The sequence below is a fragment of the Agelaius tricolor genome, unplaced genomic scaffold, assembly GCF_023055355.1.
Source record: "Agelaius tricolor isolate 1412-34295 unplaced genomic scaffold, bAgeTri1.0.p SCAF_10, whole genome shotgun sequence".
In the NCBI taxonomy this organism is placed as follows: Eukaryota; Metazoa; Chordata; class Aves; order Passeriformes; family Icteridae; genus Agelaius; species Agelaius tricolor.
The window spans coordinates 23,795,315-23,812,865 of NW_027269270.1; the positions used below are offsets into that span (position 1 = coordinate 23,795,315).

Here is a 17,551-nt window from a genome sequence, read left to right on the forward strand (position 1 = left end):
ACAGCCTGGGGACTATAACTGCTTCTGTTGTCTTACAATCTCTCTTAGCCTGCAATATAGTTGAAGAGACTGTCCTAATGGATTTTTTGCTAAGCATTTTGTAAAGCTGCTGTATGCTGAAAGGTGAATTAGCTTGCATACAAGGCATCTAAATCAAGTTTACAGCTTTAGTCCTTTGATTTAAAAAAGAGTGCTATATCCTTAGTTTTATTATAGTGGGAAAAGATTGTTGAAGACTATAACATGGCAATCTCTCCTGTATACAGCTGAACAGTAAAGTTCATTTTTGACAGTAACTTTCTGTGCAAGTACTATGATTCTCTGGCATAGAAAGCTAAATTAATCACTGGATTAAGACTTCTTCTGAGAGCAACTATTGTGCTTGGATTACTTTATTATGAAGAAATAGATATCAGTTATAGGCACTATAGTATAAAAGTTAATTTGTGTTACACTTACTCAGAGTTTAGTGACTAGATATGTAATCTTCCCTGACAGCATGGTTTTCTTAGGATTAGGCTTTATTGAAAAGAAGAAATAAATAAAATTGGTCAGGTCTTTCATACCACAAGTTGGAGAAAATTTGAAGTGGTGACGTGGACATCTGTATTGGGCTGTGGTTACAATCAAGCTGGCATTTAGGGTTGTATTAGGAGAAAAAATCAAAACCCAAACTTGCCCCCAGCCTCTTGGCAGAGACATAACTGTGTGCTCTCAGCTGCAGCACAGTGAAAAGGCTCGAGGTGAGGATTTGAACCATACTGCAGTTTTAGTGACAGAATACATGTTTTTACAAGGTCCTTCCAGACCTCTGGTTGTCTTACAAGGAAGAATAAGAGGTAATCTGATTACTGCCACAAAATCATCAGTGCCAGTGAGCTCTCCCCACATTGGTTTGTGGCAGGAGGTGTGTGCTTGTGTCCTAGCAGTTTGGCCAGATGAAAGGAAGTTCTTGGGAGCAGCAGAGAAGTAAATGCAATTGAAGGCCCTGTGACATGCAGGTGAATAAACTGCATTCAAGGTTTTGTTCTTGCTTAGAGTTGGTAAATGCATGAGAGAAAGCATAAATAGCAGTGTGATTAAATAGTAGCATGACATGAAGCCTATAAATAGCCTTTTATAATTTTGTAGTACTTTCTCCTTTTAATAGCCTTTTGCTCTTTAACTTCAGTGCACACAAACTCTGCATGTGGGGGTTCAATTGCCCTTACTGGTAATGTTTTATTCCACTGGAGTTGTGGTGTTTCTTTTATTGCTTTGTTTTTAGTTGAATAACTGGTTTGTACCATGGTTATGCGCCTGTTTTCTCAACGGATGTGAAACTTGATACTGAACTGAGTCAATATGATAAACAAGCATTAAAGCCTCTGTGTCTTCCTGAACATGAATGCATTAGAGGAGATGGTAGAAGTTATTTTCCTTCTAAAAATAAACTCAGTAGTTAATAGAATAATTCACTTCAATTAATCTCAGACCAACCAAATTGAAAGTTTCTTGCTGGTTCTGAATGGCAGCTGATTATAGAAGTTTCCAGCTCCAAGCAAAATGGTCAGGTAATTTTTCTCAGTTGGTATTTTATTAAATTCAAATACACTAGATGGTTTTTTCTTTATAGTACATGTATACTTTATACCTGGAAAGTGATTTGCTAATATGCTAGTAAAAGAAATCTAACTTCTCATAAAAGGTTTGAGGTTGAATAGATGAGAGGTATAATGCAGAAATATGTATATATGCAGTTTGTCAGTGAATTTTAGTTTCACTGGGGTATCATGGTGTCTTCAGTCTGGAGCTAGAGTGCATTATAAACTTTGTGTTTTTAGCCCTTCCTCCTTTTCCAATTGTATACCTTCAACTTTGTGCCTTTACTTTTTGGATTTAGGAATGTAGGGATTTCTGCTCCCCCCTCCCCCCCACAGTATATTCATAGTTAGCCATTGCAGTGTTATGTTGCTTTTCACACCATTAATAGTGTCTGCTATTTTTGTTAACTTAATTTTGTGAAAACTGTCAAGTATTACTGTGTAATTCTATAAAGAACAAAAGCTAAAAGGAAGAAAACAGTCATATTCAGAAACAAAAAGTAAACTTTAAGGGGGTTTTTGAAGTTTGGTTTGATGAACCCTGGTTAGAATTACAAACTTTTATGTAATTTTGGATCTTGTCTTTCCTCTTGCATTATTCCCCTTTTTTTTTACAGATGTTTCTGCAAATTTGTCAATTTATTTTCAAGAGAAGGAAATAAATCCCAAAATGAAAAGTATTTTTAGGTACTCTTAGAAATATGCATGAAGATCATTTATCTTCTTACTTATGTCCAAACTTGAGTGTAATTGAACAATTTTCAAACCTCTGAATGCATGAATATGAGTGCAGGGGGCCTGCAGTCTGCCCTTAATGTGTAAGCATGTCATAACCCCTGACAAGGGTGTGCCTGTTGAGGTCAGTATGCCACAATTTTGGGAAACTTTTGATTTGGCTCAGAGTTTCACTTTGTTACAAGTACAGATACAATTGTTACAAAGTGGATTTGTACAATTTACAAATCTGTGGAGTATAGACATCTTTAAGATACTTTGCTAAAGAAACTAAACACACAAAAATGTGATTTTATATTTCCTGTTTAAAATTCCATTGCATGTGAATGATTATATGATTTAATTGCTTGAACATCATATGCATGATATTTTCATTGTCATTTTATATGCATGATAGATTCTTTCAGGTAATTTTGAATTTCTAATCTTGATCTGGCTTGAAAATGGAAATTATTTCCTATTAAGAAAGTCTTTGAGAAGAGGCAGAATTCAGGAGAAAACTTAAACTGAGGTGAAGTTGTGAAATGTAGTAAATAAATAAATAAATGAAACGAGGCCTTAAAATTTGGGATGATGCAAAATAGGATGGTTCTTTTGCAACTGGACAGGTACACCAGCTAGACTGATCTTGCCTCATGTGGGGAGCTCCTTGTTCCAGTTGCCTGGTTTGCTTTGGGGTCCCTGGAGTGCTCATCCCACAACCAACCAAAAGGTGACCTGCTGCCTTTGACAGCCCCAGCGCTGTGGAGAGGCCGAGTGCCCGGAGTGCAGGGCAGGGTGGCTGAAAGCCAGGGCCACGGATGGACTGAGGTCACTTTTCTGGGCAGCACTGCCAGAAGCCATCCCTTGGCTTGTTTTCTGCTGAAGGAAGAAGCGGAGTTGACAAGCGTTTTCCAGGCAGGTAGCCAGATAGGCATTATTTCAATGTTTCCTGCAGAAAATCGGTGGGTTTTGGCAAAACTGAAAATTTCCACGTGAAAATTTCTATTTTATGGAAATGGTGTTTCTGATTAAAAACTAATTTTGATGGAAAGTGTCCAATTGGTTACACTGAGCCATAGAATTAGCATCTGCTGTGTTTAAATCTATTGAAGATAATTTGGCTTAGGTTTAGAAACTCTGAACAAAATATACACAGACAACTTTTCCTCCCCCTGTCTAATACCTCAGTTTTAGTGCCAGCCAAAATTCAACTTGAAGTTGGCTATGAGTAGAATACAAGCTTTTTCTGAGTTTTGCCAGTTTGTTTTCAGTTCAGACTGCCTTTAACTTCAAAGGCTTCACAGCACAGGTGCTACAGCTGGACCTACAGCTGCCGGTTCCACTGGCTGCTCTGGACTTGTGGGTCCTTCAGCGTGCAGCAGTATTGATCCGTGGGTGCTCAAGTGGCTAATGGCAAGCCCACAGATTTTCTCCATCAGATGTTTTCTGTCAGTGTTGTTTTCAGATAATTGTGGTTGGGGCTTGTGCAACATACAGGACACAGTGGGACTTGTGTTCATTTACAGTCGCACCAAATTGGAATGTGTAATTTTGCATCATTTGGTGTTTTACCCGTCTGCTTAATTGTGTACAACTGTTGAGGACCATCAGTTGCTATTTGCATGTAACTTTTCTCTTTTTGATTTCTTAAACTGTGTTAAAATACCCCTCTTATTTGTTGATGGAAAAGCTGAAATCAAAACCTAATTTTCACTTGCTATATTTCCTCGATTCAGAGTGTGTAGTTGGGTTGTTGCTCAAATTTAGAGCTGTTAATAATTAGTTTCATGAAAGGACTGTACTTGGTTATTTTAGATACAGGCAGTTGTGCATTGTCATTAAAAACTCAAAAATTTAAAAGACTCCTTTTATATATTGAGGAGCTTTAGTTTTCTACTAGGTCTGTGGAGAACTGTAAAGTCTTTTCTTTAATAGGTGGAGAATTCTTTTTAAAGTCATATTGCAAAGGGGAATCAAATTTAATTATGCTTTGAAACCTTTGAGGAAAACTGTAGGAAGAAATTTGGATTTGGGGGGTTTTGAGGTGGGGGTGTATATTCTCCCTCCCCTTAAGCAAGACATTAAATACTAAGTTGTTATCACCTGGTGCTTCTGAACTTACTCTGATTTCAGCCCTTTTTTCTTTTGATAGGTAATATTTAGGCTTCCTGATCTTAGAGTTGTATCAGAGCCAGATTTCTCTTTAATGAAAGATCTATTTAAATCTATTTAACCTAGTTTAAGAACACATTTTAAAAAGTACTGGGGATTTATTTTGAGAAGTCTCTATCAAGATATTTTAGTAATGTTTCGTTATAGTCTTCATTTACTACATCTTATTATAGGTTTGAGTCATAAAAGCAAGAATAAGAGATCCAGCTCCAGGAATGGGAAGAGATAGATGTAGTAATCATCTGTGTGAAGGTCATGGATTACCATTTTTAATGCTACTTTCAAACAAGGGCAGGTTATGGATAGAATCAAGTTTAAAATAATGGAGGTAGAACTCACTTGGAAAACTTTTCTATTTATTCCTAGTAGTCTTTAACATGATGAACACCTCCAAATATCATGAACTGAGAGCTGCATACAGACAAACAAGGAGGTTTTATGTCTTATAAATGCATTTGCATATTTGTTTAATTTAGAATATTTTTTAAATATAGGAGGATAGTTGAAATCATCATTTAGTGATATTTAAACACTGCTCCTCTTCCTATTCTTGTTTTTCCTGGCAGACAAATCCTTTACTGACTGCTTCAGCTATCTGCCCTTCCACAGGGATTGGTTGGCTTTTTAAAAAATAAAGTTAGATTTAATCTTTTTCCCTGCTAACTTTGCTGTTTCCATCCTCAGTGGCTCGTTGCAGGAGTGTGGGTTGCTGCTGCCATGGTGCCTGTGCGTGTTTGCTGCCTGCCCGCCTGAAGTGGCCACAGCTGTGCCCCTGGGGCCTCTTCCCCCTCTGTGGCCTTACTGCCTGACAAGCTGGCACTGCTCGAGCTGGTGCTTGCCATCAACTTGTGTTCTCATGTAACAGACCTTACGTGATACCAGTATTGTTAGATAAAGACATTTCTAGCCTCAGCTGCCTTCTCTCTGTTTCTTCACACCAAGGCATGGCTCCCTAACCCATTCTGTAAAGCAGTCACACTGTGATCAGGTGATTCCTGAAGATCAGCTAAAGTCCATTGCTTAACAGGGGGATAGATGTGCTCTTTTTTCTGATCCTTAAGGTGTGTAGGGGTGTATTGCATATTACAGAGAAATTTTCTGTGGTTTTGCTCAAAGTCATCTCTGAAACCTCATGTGAGGTTCTTCACACATCTTTTTCACATGTATGTGTGACTTGTTCTGTAAAACCTCCCTAACTCCTGAATAGCACCTAGAAATGAAAAGTGTCCAGGTCAGAAACAGAGCTGCATAAATTCATGTGATGTTTCCACTCTGATTGTGGCTTCAGTGTGTCACCTGCAGGACAGATGGGTTTGTGTTGCTTGTGAATAACCACAGGTGCTCCCTGTGAAGCTTTGCCTAGAGGCATGTGCACTCCAGGCATTTTTCTTGTATTGTGTGAAAGGTCTTGTCTCTTCTGCAGTATTGTTATCATCAGGGCAGTGAGTACTGAGCCATGAGCTGGCAAGAATAGCTGGAAGGAGGTTTTCTGTTGTCTTTACATTTGTTCACACTCTGGCCTGTAAAACTGATGCAGTGAAAAAGGAGATGGGGGCCCTGATGAAGTAGGATGGGCTGGGGGGGAAAGGTCTGTTTTAATTCTAGCTCTTTCTTGGTTGCAGACTTTTAGTCTATTGGTTGAGTTTCTTCAGCCACTCTGACAATCCAAAGCTGTAATGTGTTTGGACAGGTGTTCACTAAGACTAAATCTGAAGCTTAAAAATGGGTTTGAACCATATTGAGCTGTTTGGAATTTATAAGTTTATTTGCCTTTTTTTTCCCACTTCTTTTTTCCTTGCCAAAGAAATTTTAATATCTTCTCAGGCTGTTATCTCATCTAGAGTCCTGGATAGTGAAGATGGAAAGGTTATTGTCTGCATGTGAAACATGACTGAGCACAGAAAGGGAGGACATAAAGGGCTTAGGTTCAAAATAATGATCAGTGTTGATGGCATGGTTTCTAAAAACTCTTTTATTTATTAATATTGCTCCTAAACTGCCAGTAGGTGTTGTAATCTCTAACTAATGAATTTTACCTTGCTGTTATGTGTTTCCTGAAATGTTGCACACAGGAGCAAAGCAGATACCAGTCTTCCTGTACTGTCCTGCTTCTGACTCAAAACAGAGAAAGGGATCAGCTGAATTTGAAAGGCTTTTTTGTGAGTGTGGTGCATGCAGTTCAAGCATAATGAGTATTGACATTTAATTAGATAGAAGTGTCATTTATAATAGGCTTCTCTGTTAGTTGTGCCCTTCTTGGGGGCAGGGAGGAGCAATGGAGGGAGTTGTCAAATTGTCCAAATAGTTTATTTTTCAGAGAAAACAGTAGCGTGCTACAGTACTGTCTCACTAATTTGCTGTGTTCTAATGTACAGCCTCCAGCTGTCTCTAACAGATCCTATGTAGAGTGATTGAACACTCATTAATTATTATTTTTATGTTAGAAAGTATGAAAATCTGGGCGTGACAGAGCAAGGTGTTTCATCTTTAACCTTTGTCTCTATCAGTAATTATGTGATTATAACAGTGAGCATCTTGCTGATATCACACAGCAGTTGTTCAAATTAGAAATTCCATTTCAGAGAAGTAGATAAAAAGCATTATTCAAGGAGGTCTTAGTTTAAGTAAAATCCTTGAGTAATTTTTTAACTGAGAATGCTTATTAATTTAGGCATCAAGACTGCACTGAAATCCACAGCCAACCCTATGAAACCCTTGTGTTCATTTATCTGAGTCAGTGGCTAGAATATTAAATTAGTTCTTTGCTATTGGTTCATGTATAGGAGAAGCTGATGGTGGAGGAGAGGGGCTAAATTCAACTTCTTTTCTGTCAGTTGTTGAACTTTTGGCCCAATATTGTCAGGAACTGTCCTATATACATAAGAAATAATGCTTTTTTTGTTAGATTTGGCTCTTCTTATGATTGAGGATGTGGAAAAGGAGGATGTAAGAGTAGCTTATGCATGGAAATGCAGGTGAGATAATGGATGTTCTGAGGAGAACATGAGTATGTTTCTCTTGGTGACTTTGAGAAGTGAAGTAGGATTTTCCTTTACTGTTCTATATTTCTGGCATCCATGAGGGATTTGCTCAAGCAGCTCAGTGTCTGCAGATAGTAGAGATCTTGGAGGAATGTGTAGAAGCAGCTGCAGATCAGCTCAACTTGTGTGCTGTTTTTGCACAGGAAGCGTGGAGACTGCTCAGTGCCAGGCTGTAAGGGAGGATGCGGGAATGCCTGACCCAGGAGCAGGAGAGTTTGGAGTCTGGGAGCTGCCAGCCCCATGCAGGTACCAGGCTAAAGAGCACAGTTACCCACCAGGGGAGAGAAGTAGTGGAGGTTTTGGGAACTTGAGCTTCCTAGCTTCCAAAGGCAGATCTCCTTGTATCCAGTGCTCTTCCCACAACTGTGTAGGAACATAGTAGCACTGAAGAACCAGTGGCTGTAGTTACATTGTATGGTCAGAATAATTGTCCCAACAATTGAGTTGGGCCAACAGTGTTCTGATGGTCAACAGTAAAGATGGGATATCCCTTTTTTTCAGTAAAGTTTTAGGAAAAGTTTAATAAGTGGCCATATGATAACTTTTCAGAAGTATATTATCTTCCTTATGTAGAATGAATGTGGTTGATTTATATGTAACTGATATTAAATAAACTTAGAAATAAAACAAAAGGGTTTGATAGAGCCTGGAATCATTAATGATGCTGTTGCCTGGCTAGAAGTCTTGCTGGAATCCTTGCACCTGTGACTGCAAAGTGAAATAAGTCAGTGTTTACATATGAACTTTAATGATACTTTCCATTATTTGGTCAGCATAAAGCAGGAAGGAATCACAGAATCTTAGACTATCCTGAGTTGGGAAGGACCCACAAGGATCATTAAGTCCAACTCTCATTAGAACAGTTTCAGGATTGTAGTGCATGGGTCGATTCACTTAAATGAAAATGCATTTCTGCTCTGCTTTCATTTATAAGCAATGTCCTGAAGCTGTATACTGCATCAGAAGTGCTGAAAGCTTTCAAAACAAATTTTTTAAAGACAAAAAACAAGACAAGAACATTTTCTTTGAACTTAATGTGGAATTCCCTCAGAAAATGCATGACCAGCTAATGTTTAGCATTTTCAAACTAGTCTGGATTGAAACATTTAATGTAGCGTCACTAATGTGTTTTCAATAAACCTCTATGAAGATGGGCTCTAGGTGTATCTCACTGTTTGTCTGAATTGCAGTATGTTGTATTATTCTGTTTAAACCTTCATAATTGTCTTTGTACATTTAAAAGGGTGGTTTTTTTGTTATATATATATATAATTAAGTTGTCTGGATAATTTTAGTAACAATGGGGTCTGCATTTTACATATTCAAGCTGCATCATGTTATAAGGACATGGGTCTTCTATGAGTCTGACCTACTTTCCTACTTCTAGTAGGAAATTCATGTACTGTGTTGGACCCAAATGAGCAGGTGGGCTACAGTGCAAATCTGTGCCTTCTGGGTTGCTAAAATACAAGTTCCCAAACAAATGGAAATCTGACAATGCGTGAGCTTCTTTAGCTGCTTTAGATGAGCCATGAAAAATGAAATTTCTCATGTCCTTGCATGCACATGTGCATACAGTAATGTGTTAAGGTGGTTGTTTTTCTGTGCATTACATCAAGAGTTCTTTTAAAGAAAGTTTGCATCAAGTCAGCAAATTGGCTGCACTCTTGGATAAATTAAATTTCAGTTAGTTACCTGCTTCACCAACTGCTTATTTATTAAGCTGCTTAAAATCAGTTAGTTTATTGTATGCCCAAGCAAATTGTCGTTATACTGTATACATTTACATAAAAGAATAAAGGATGCCGAAAATTCACTTGTGAAGCTTCTGTGTGCTCTTTAGTGCCCTAACCAAGCCAGTATTGCAGGAATGTTCTGCCCTTTGATAGGGAACACTCCCTGGAATTGCTTCACCACTTGAAATCTGAGCTCAGGCAGGAAATGTACAACTTACTCCCTCCACAGACCTGAGAGGTAAGTGGAGTTACTTTGCACGAGTTCTGTCCTTCTCCAGTTGCTGTACAGCATGTTCTTTAGATTGTTCATTCACATAAATATTACATGCTTACCAGAAGATGCTGAAAAATTATAAGCAGAAAACCTTCACCATATGCAAAGATTAAGTCCGGTTTAAATAATCCACTTGCATGTATAAAAATATTTTAGCATTGAGTGGCCGTGGCACTGCCCACAACATGGATATGCACACACAGTAGTACCTTGCTTAAGTTAGCCTGCTGTTTAAGCCAGATGTTCTCAAACTGGTTTTTTGGTTAAGTCTCAGCTTATGTTTTTACTCCTATTTCTTTTGGGGATGCAGATTTTACTTTGGAGCCTAAAGCAGTCCTCTGTTCTGTACTAAGATTAGCTATAATATTTTTATTGCAGAAGTATGCAATGAGTGTAGCTGAATTTCTGTAAGATTTTCTCATTTTCTATATCATTATTTGTTAGGAAATCGGCTGTAATTTGTAACCTTATAAGCAAGAGCTAGCCATCTCACTATTAGTAAGTTTTCAAAATATATAGCAAGAATGACAATATGTGTTTGGGAGACATAATACTATCTGTGTTCTTGGCTTATGTATTGAAAGAAGTTGCAAAGATGATATGGGTACAGTTTGGGGCCAATTATGTTGTAAAACAAGTGTGTCAGTAAACCAGTAATTGCAGGGTCTATCTGTGCTTAACAACCGCGTCCTTTTTGTTAAGTGTACATGTGCTGATAGAGGTTTAAATATGGGTTGTGTGCACATGATTGGCCACAGAGCAGTTCTGTGTAATAACCCTGGCAGGTCTTAGAAGGAGGAGTATTTTTGAAAGTGCATGTGATGGTGAAGGTGTTCTAACATATTCCTTACATTCTTCCATAGTTTCTTTGCTCACATAGAGGGAAAGATTAACTTGGAATGTGGGTTACAGAAGGCAGTCAGTCTCTTGTCACCTTTCTCTCTATTAGTTTCATGGCTGTTTATTTCCATTTTGTAGGTGCATTTCAGGATTTGAGTCATTATACTTGTTAAACTGTGTTCTGTAGTTGCAAAAACCTCTTAGTTTCATGCAAGAAACTTGTCTGCTATGAGATGGTGGTTCCAGCTACAGTGTATTTTATATGGGACATAGAATATAATGTTTCATTGCATAATCTGAAAGTATAAAACATAGTTTCTTAAGTCTATGAAGAAAACATTCATGAATTGCTGATGCCCAGCATGGTGGGACTATGAGCTTCCCACCGGGAAGATGCTAAACTCCACTGGAACAGCATGAGAGGTGTGTGTGTCCTATTTGTTTGTTTCTTCCTTAGAGAGAGTGGAGAAGGCATTGCCCTTCCAGTCTTCAAGATACACAAACTGTTGTTCTGGCCCAATATAGCTGCTCCTGTTTCCATAACAAACTCATAATACAGTGCCTCTTTCTTGAATTTGATAATTTCATTTATGTACATTGAGAAAAATCCAGTCATTGTGCGTAACTATGCAATATTTTTTTGTTTGGCTGGAGCAAAGATGATCTGTGTTACAGCAAGAACCTTGATAGATCTGCAGGTTGGGTCTATTGAAGGGACAGAGTGAATGGTTTCATGGTGATAAAGGATTTTGAGGGTCACTAAGGGATGATTTTCTCTTTGCTCACTCTTTCGGATTTGTTGCTGTGTCTGAAACCCAGTTTTCTGTCTAGTTTAAGGCAGTGATGAGGAAGGAAAAAGTATTGCTGGTCTTGTCTTGATCAGCAAATATGACAAAAATAGAGGAAAGAATAGGAGAAAAGGTGAGACTTACCATTTTCTTCTCTTAAAACATGATGGTTTTAAGATTGTTTTCTAGTTTTTAATAAGGCCTTTTTTTCCCCTCTCCTGCAAAACTATGCTTTGTTGAGTTACTCTCCTAGCTCACTACCAAATGCATTTGTGAGGACTGCTGTACTTAAATTTGAAAGCTGAACATTCCTTTGTGCACTAGTCTTTGTATTTGTGGAAAAGCACTCTGAAGATGACACTCACTGTTTCTTGGTTGATTTGTTACTTTTTCAAATCCTTGTATATTACACCTGCCAAGGGGTTGTTTCTGTGGTATGGAGAAATTGGTTTTAATCAAATTGTGTGCTTTCCTGAAACCTTCTTAGTTTCAGCTCAGCAGCAAATAGCATCCTAACGTTTTGGCTGTAGTTCTCAGTTGTGTAGATGCACCGATAATGCCAACTTTTATGCCATTATGACTAGTAAGGCTTGTAGATTGTGTGGCAAAACACTAGCTACAAGCCTTACTACTGAAATGTACATTGTGAAATGTTACATGGTTGGCTTGGATCACTGGTATGGAGGTTCAATTCCTCTTTGCTCTTTGGTGTTTAAAGGTTTTCTCCTGCTTTTTATCATTGAGGTCTGTAGAAAGTATAGCAGAAGCAGCCTCTACATGAGGAGTTGTCAGATGGGCTTTGTTTTTAGGTTTTACTTGAGAGTTTTAATGTTTTGACACAATTTTTCATAAATTTGTCATTAAGACATAGTCATAAATTTAGCAGCTGGTGGCTTTATCTGGTGTCTGTATCATTCAGTTTGTCTTGTTGGTTTAGCAAAACAAAAATAAACTTGCTGGAGTTCTACATGAATACAGCATTTCAGTTCTGAAGCCAGTGACCAAGTAGCCAAAATTAAAAAGCTGTCTGGTGAGGAAGCAGGTACTAGTTAATCTGAAAATGCTGAGTAAGTCAAAATAAGCATTTTGCAAGGATGGATGATCATCAAGCAGATTTTTGTATGTCTCAGGTGTGTGGTCATACTAAAGAGCTGAAGATGTGATCTAGAAAAGCAAAATACCTCCAGGATTTTTAGGGCAGTTGCTCAGGAGGTTGTCTGCAGGCAGTGGAAAGTTGATTGAACTGTGAAGTCCCAGCTTGGTTCTTGGTATTCCACTTTCCCATGAGAGCTTATGTAACTGAGTTACCAACTATTTAGGAGGGATTGATCTTTCATTTCTTACCCCTCCCTCTTCATTTATGTATATTGGAGCATAGATACCTCTTATGATCCATGCAAGCTCTCTAATCACTGCTGGAATATTTGCTGTCCTCTGCTAAATTGTCCTTTTTTTTTTTTTTGTCATCATATGCTCCTGTCCCCCTCCACAAATGTGAAGTTAATACATAGATGTGTTTGAAGGCTTCATAATTTTATGCAAGATCAGGAAAATCAATCACTTTATATTTGGTTTTGAATGTACATGTGTTCTTTTGCTACTCTCAGGGTATTTTAATTTTATGTCTCAATATATTCTCTACTTAAGTTATGAAACTTTGTTTGCTTACGCCCTTGTCAAAGGATGTAGAAATAGTTTGCTGAGTGTGTAATTAAGTGAATCACAGGCCCTGATCCTGTGAGGCACTTGAGAAAGTAGCTGCTATCATTGGATAGAGCTGATAGCTTCAGGTGGGCCTGTAAGGACTTTGCTAGGCTGGGGCTGGATGATAATCACAAGAATCTTAGATTAGAAAAGTGGAAGTCAATTCTTGCATTCTGTTGATCGGCTCTCAGCACAGGGCGTACACTTGTGATGGTCATGGTTGCTTGCTGAGAGGATGAGAATTGTTTGTGCTCCCAAACTAAATGTGTAAATCCAATCAAGTTGACATAGACAGAAGATTCAGTAGTTTGACAAACATTAAACTATTCATGTTGTAGTTTAAAAAAAAAAAGGGGGGGGGGGAAGAAACAATGCTAATGTTTTGTTACCACTGTACGTTCTCATATTTTGTGATTTTATAGTGAATGCACAGGCCTTGCAGAATATTGCATCAAAGGCTTGTTTGTTTGCTGTTTTCTTTTTCTCCATAAAGCTTTTTATGTAAGCATTTTTTGCTGTTTTGCACTGAAATTAGTTACTTAATTGCATCTAATATCAGGAAGCTAGTAGCCATAATGCCTAGCAATTACAATGCTTTTTGAATTGAAAATGTTGTTGTGAATCTTTAAAAACAAACAAAAAACCCAACGAGAAAACAGCAAACCCACAAAACAACCTTAAAATAGGGAGGGTGTGGACAATGGGCAGAAAGTAAAGGACTGAGTATTTTGGTATAAGGTTGTGTTGTAACATGTAAGGCGTTGCTTTCTTATTGGCTACTGTGAATTTCGTATTCACTTTTCTTCTGTCTGTAATGGACTTTTTAAATAATGGACTTGCTGTCTTTTCACCTTTCTTTGAAATGAGACATTCTTGCATTTGCATTTTTTGGCTCTTTTTAAATGTTCTGTTATTTTTGCCTGCAGACCCTGTGTGGACAGTAATGACCGCACGTTTCCGATTGCCTGCTGGCAGAACCTACAATGTCCGAGCATCTGAGCTGGCACGAGACAGGCAGCATACGGAGGTGGTCTGCAACATTCTTCTCCTGGATAACACTGTACAAGCTTTCAGAGTTAATGTAAGTAATGCTCTTACTGCAAATCAATATCTGGCTCATTGCAGATCAATATCCCGAGCTTGCTTTCCTTTGCTGCGTTTGTATGGCTGGAGTTTGACTTTCAAACAGTGCAAACCGTGTGAAGTAGAGAATAAAAGGGGAAGTTGTGTTCAGGCAGGCATGCTTGTACACGTGTGTACAGTTACTGGGAACTTAGTCATTCTGGCATCCTCTGTCACACTAACACATCTTCATTTCAAAATCCAGTGTATGGAGCATAATTTATTTCTAGTAATTCTCTTCATGGATTAAAGTTGTCCAGTGGAAATGGAGGACAGTTTTGCCATTGAGTTGAGTGCAGCTTTTGTTCTGCTGCAGTCTGGTTTTTGTATTTTGAGCACGAGTAAGGTGGAGTGGGAACTCTTCCCATAGCTGTGTAGCTGTGGTCAATCACCTGTATGGTTATACTTGGTCACAGCTGCCATCTTAGAGTATCTCCCTGCTCTTTGCTTTCCTCAGATAATATTATTGTTCTGTGATTTTCCTCACTTCAGCTCACCGCCTTCTACTACACTAATGAGAATGACAGGAAGGAAAATGGAAAGCTGGTTGCTGAATACTGAGAACTGTTAATGGAAAAAAATCAACAACTTTTACACATGAACCAGAATTTAAAATAGGTTATTCATCCCATTTTCTAATAAAAATGTTCATGATGTTGTGTATATGTTACACAAGCACAACCCTTTCTTTCAGCTTCCTGAGGGGGGGAAAAAAAAAAGCCATGAAAAATAGGCAAGGACCTCACAAGAAAACATTAAAGCATTTAAAGTCATCTGTGTGTGAGAAGAACTAGAACTCCACAGGAAAGAAGCTGTAGGTTTTCCTGTGGTAGTAGAACTCTGCTTTTACTTTGAAAGCTATAGAATTGATGACTTATATAGAGAAAGGTTGAATAATGTGATGGTGAAAGTTAACAGGTGGCATAATAATTAAAATTTTTCAGAAGGAAATTGAACTTCGGCAAATGGAGTGTAGGAGTATCAAATAAGGCTGTGGCACTTCAGATGGGAAGTGAGGGAGAAAGTGAAGCAATTGTCAAATCTATATGGAGAAATACAATTCAGAGTATTTGAAGAAATTCTAATGCTCAGTAATTATATTGAATTATATTGAAACCCAGTGTTCAGCAAGGATATTGATAGATTTGAATGTTTCAGGGAAGATTTGTGAGAGGGATTGCCTTTTTCTGTTCTGTAATCAGTGGTTAGAGCCTGCAGCTGCTGATCACAACTGAAAGCTGTTATCTGGCAAAAACTTGCAAGAATGCAGCAGCCAGAGGCTTGAGGTTCAGAGGCAGATTTGTTTTAGATATGTCAGTCAAGATGGAAGGGTTTAGGATATTCTCTTGAAGCATTTTTGTAGTTCATTCAAAAAAATACTTCATTTTCCTGGACTTCTGAGTAGTAAAGTATGGGAATTTTGGATGATGGAGCTGAGGGACAGATTTTTAAAGACCTGAATTTATTAACATCAAGCCTCCTTTCCCTTCTGAGATATTTTTTTCTATATGCTTTCCCTTTTTCTGTATCTCTTAACTTCTCATCCTTGCTAATAGTTTCCCAGTCTATACTGCCTGCCAAAAAGCAGTATGTGCAGAATGTAGTTGGATATAAAGCATTAGAAGTGCATAAGAAATTGTAAATGTTGTCATCTTTGCTTTCAGGTGCATGAGTTTTCCATTAAAGTATCTGTCTTGTGGTTTTTTCTTATGAAGAAAGTAAAAATAGGGAAGAATAAGGAATAATTGCTGGGCAGTAGGTATGGGAGATGTGCTTCCTTCTGATCTAGGTGTTCAAAAGCTGTACATTTTTAGAGGATACTAGTGCCTCTAAGAAAAGCAGAATCACCAGCTATAAATCCTCAAAAGTCTGTTCTGTCTCTCCCAAGAAAAAATTATGTAATATGTTCTTACCACCTCCCTAGTGTACTAAATATTTTAGTTGCATGGATCATGCTTTACTGCTTAGACAGATCAGCCTGCAAGTTTGTCTATTAAAACTGAGTCTAGGGAATTAAAAGTTCCTTGATGCTGAACATCTTGATCTCATGTCTTAGCCTCAATCTATTTTTTCACAAATAGGGAGTAATAGAGTATTCATTTGTAGCAAATGTAACCTACATGCTGTACAGGTTCTCAGGTTTTATAACTTTGGTTTACTTTATTGTGGTTGACACTATACTTAGCCATAAATATTTATGGACTTGTTTTCAAAATAGGAAGAACAAAGTTAACATCAAATAAATTAGCAGCTTTTATTTTTCTCCTGGTGATTGCTATAGGTATTTTGTATGCTAATGATTGTAAAAATCATCTGGAGGATGCAGTGATGTGTTCATAAAAACGTACTCAAATGCTATTTCTTCTCCAACAGCAAAGTGCTGATCACAGACAATGTCTCTCGATAATTTATGTGATGTTCTAAGTTCACAATTCAACCAGGCCTTTCCATTGATCTGAACAAAAGGCACCTTTGTGCTAAGCCTTACCTTGTAGAGAGCGTAACAAATCAAACCAGATAATCCCCATGGTTTGTAGCCAGAGAAATGCTGCATTGCTTCCAGGCAGAAGAATCAGTTAGAATGAACCTGTGCCTATGTTTGAGGAGTAAAAACCCTTTCTTTAAAATGCTCTGCTTACCAAATGAAGAAATCCTCCTTCCATCCTGAAAAGCAGATTTCAGTAGAACATGCAGCTAGAAGAAAGAAGGCTGATGGGAGTTAACAACATGATCAGGATGATTTGCATTACCGTAAAACTGTTTCTTCGAGATCAAATTACTTTAATTTGTTTTAATTACTTGTTTAAATACCTAAAATTACATCTTTTCCATGCAGGCTGGCTTACTTATATTCCCTGAAAGCCAGTATGTCAAGGTAGATGGGGTGGGTGGTTCTGTGAGAAAAGCTAATGGTCATGGACAAATGTTTCAATTTGGAGCCTTTACTATCCCAGAACGTCAAACTTAATGAATTTAACGCTCTGATGGAATCAAAGTGTAAAAACCTGTAAAATAACTCAAACCAAACAAGAACAAACCAAACAAAAAAACCCCATACCACCCCTTTGTAATTTTAGACCTTTTTAGTAATTTTTAGTAATTTAATCTTCAGTATTACTTTGATACTTGCCCTTTTTTCTTTGACCAAAAAAACCCAGAAATTAAAATAATAGCATCCATTGTAGAAGGAAAGGAGAGAGTTGAGCAGTGTTGGGGAGTGCATGTCCTGGAGCATTAGCCCAGGCATTGTGGTGAACTGCAAGGGAAAGGGGTTGTGTTCCCAGTAGTGAAGGAGCACAGCCTCCCACAAATATGTGAGCAGCAGAGCTGTGACCCTCTCCATGAAAGCCCAGAACCTGTCATCCCCTTCCTCTGGCATCAGAAATCCAAATTTTTTTGGGCTGACACGGCAGCAATGCCTCGTGGTGTTTGCTGTGGGTGCAGCCAGTTCTGTGGGCAGCAGCAAAACCAGAATGTCAGTTATGGGGATGGAGAAAAAGGTGGGAGCTGCTAAGCAGGCATCAGACCTGTGTAATGTGTAAACCTGCAGGTGTCTGCCTCAATTTTCACACAT

General features: G+C 38.1%; 1 protein-coding gene across 2 annotated transcripts in view; it reads left to right on the forward strand.

Annotated features, from left to right (window-relative positions):
• Window positions 1–17,551, forward strand: part of PTPN4 (protein tyrosine phosphatase non-receptor type 4) — a 110,393-nt gene that overhangs the window by 25,753 nt on the left and 67,089 nt on the right. For both annotated transcript variants that reach the window (XR_011680406.1, XM_071435233.1), the window contains exon 2: window positions 13,782–13,936. Coding sequence is in view for 1 of the 2 variants with exons in the window: in XM_071435233.1 (XP_071291334.1) it covers window positions 13,782–13,936 (155 nt within the window). In the remaining variant the exon portion in view is untranslated. The remainder of the gene's footprint in view (window positions 1–13,781; window positions 13,937–17,551) is intronic.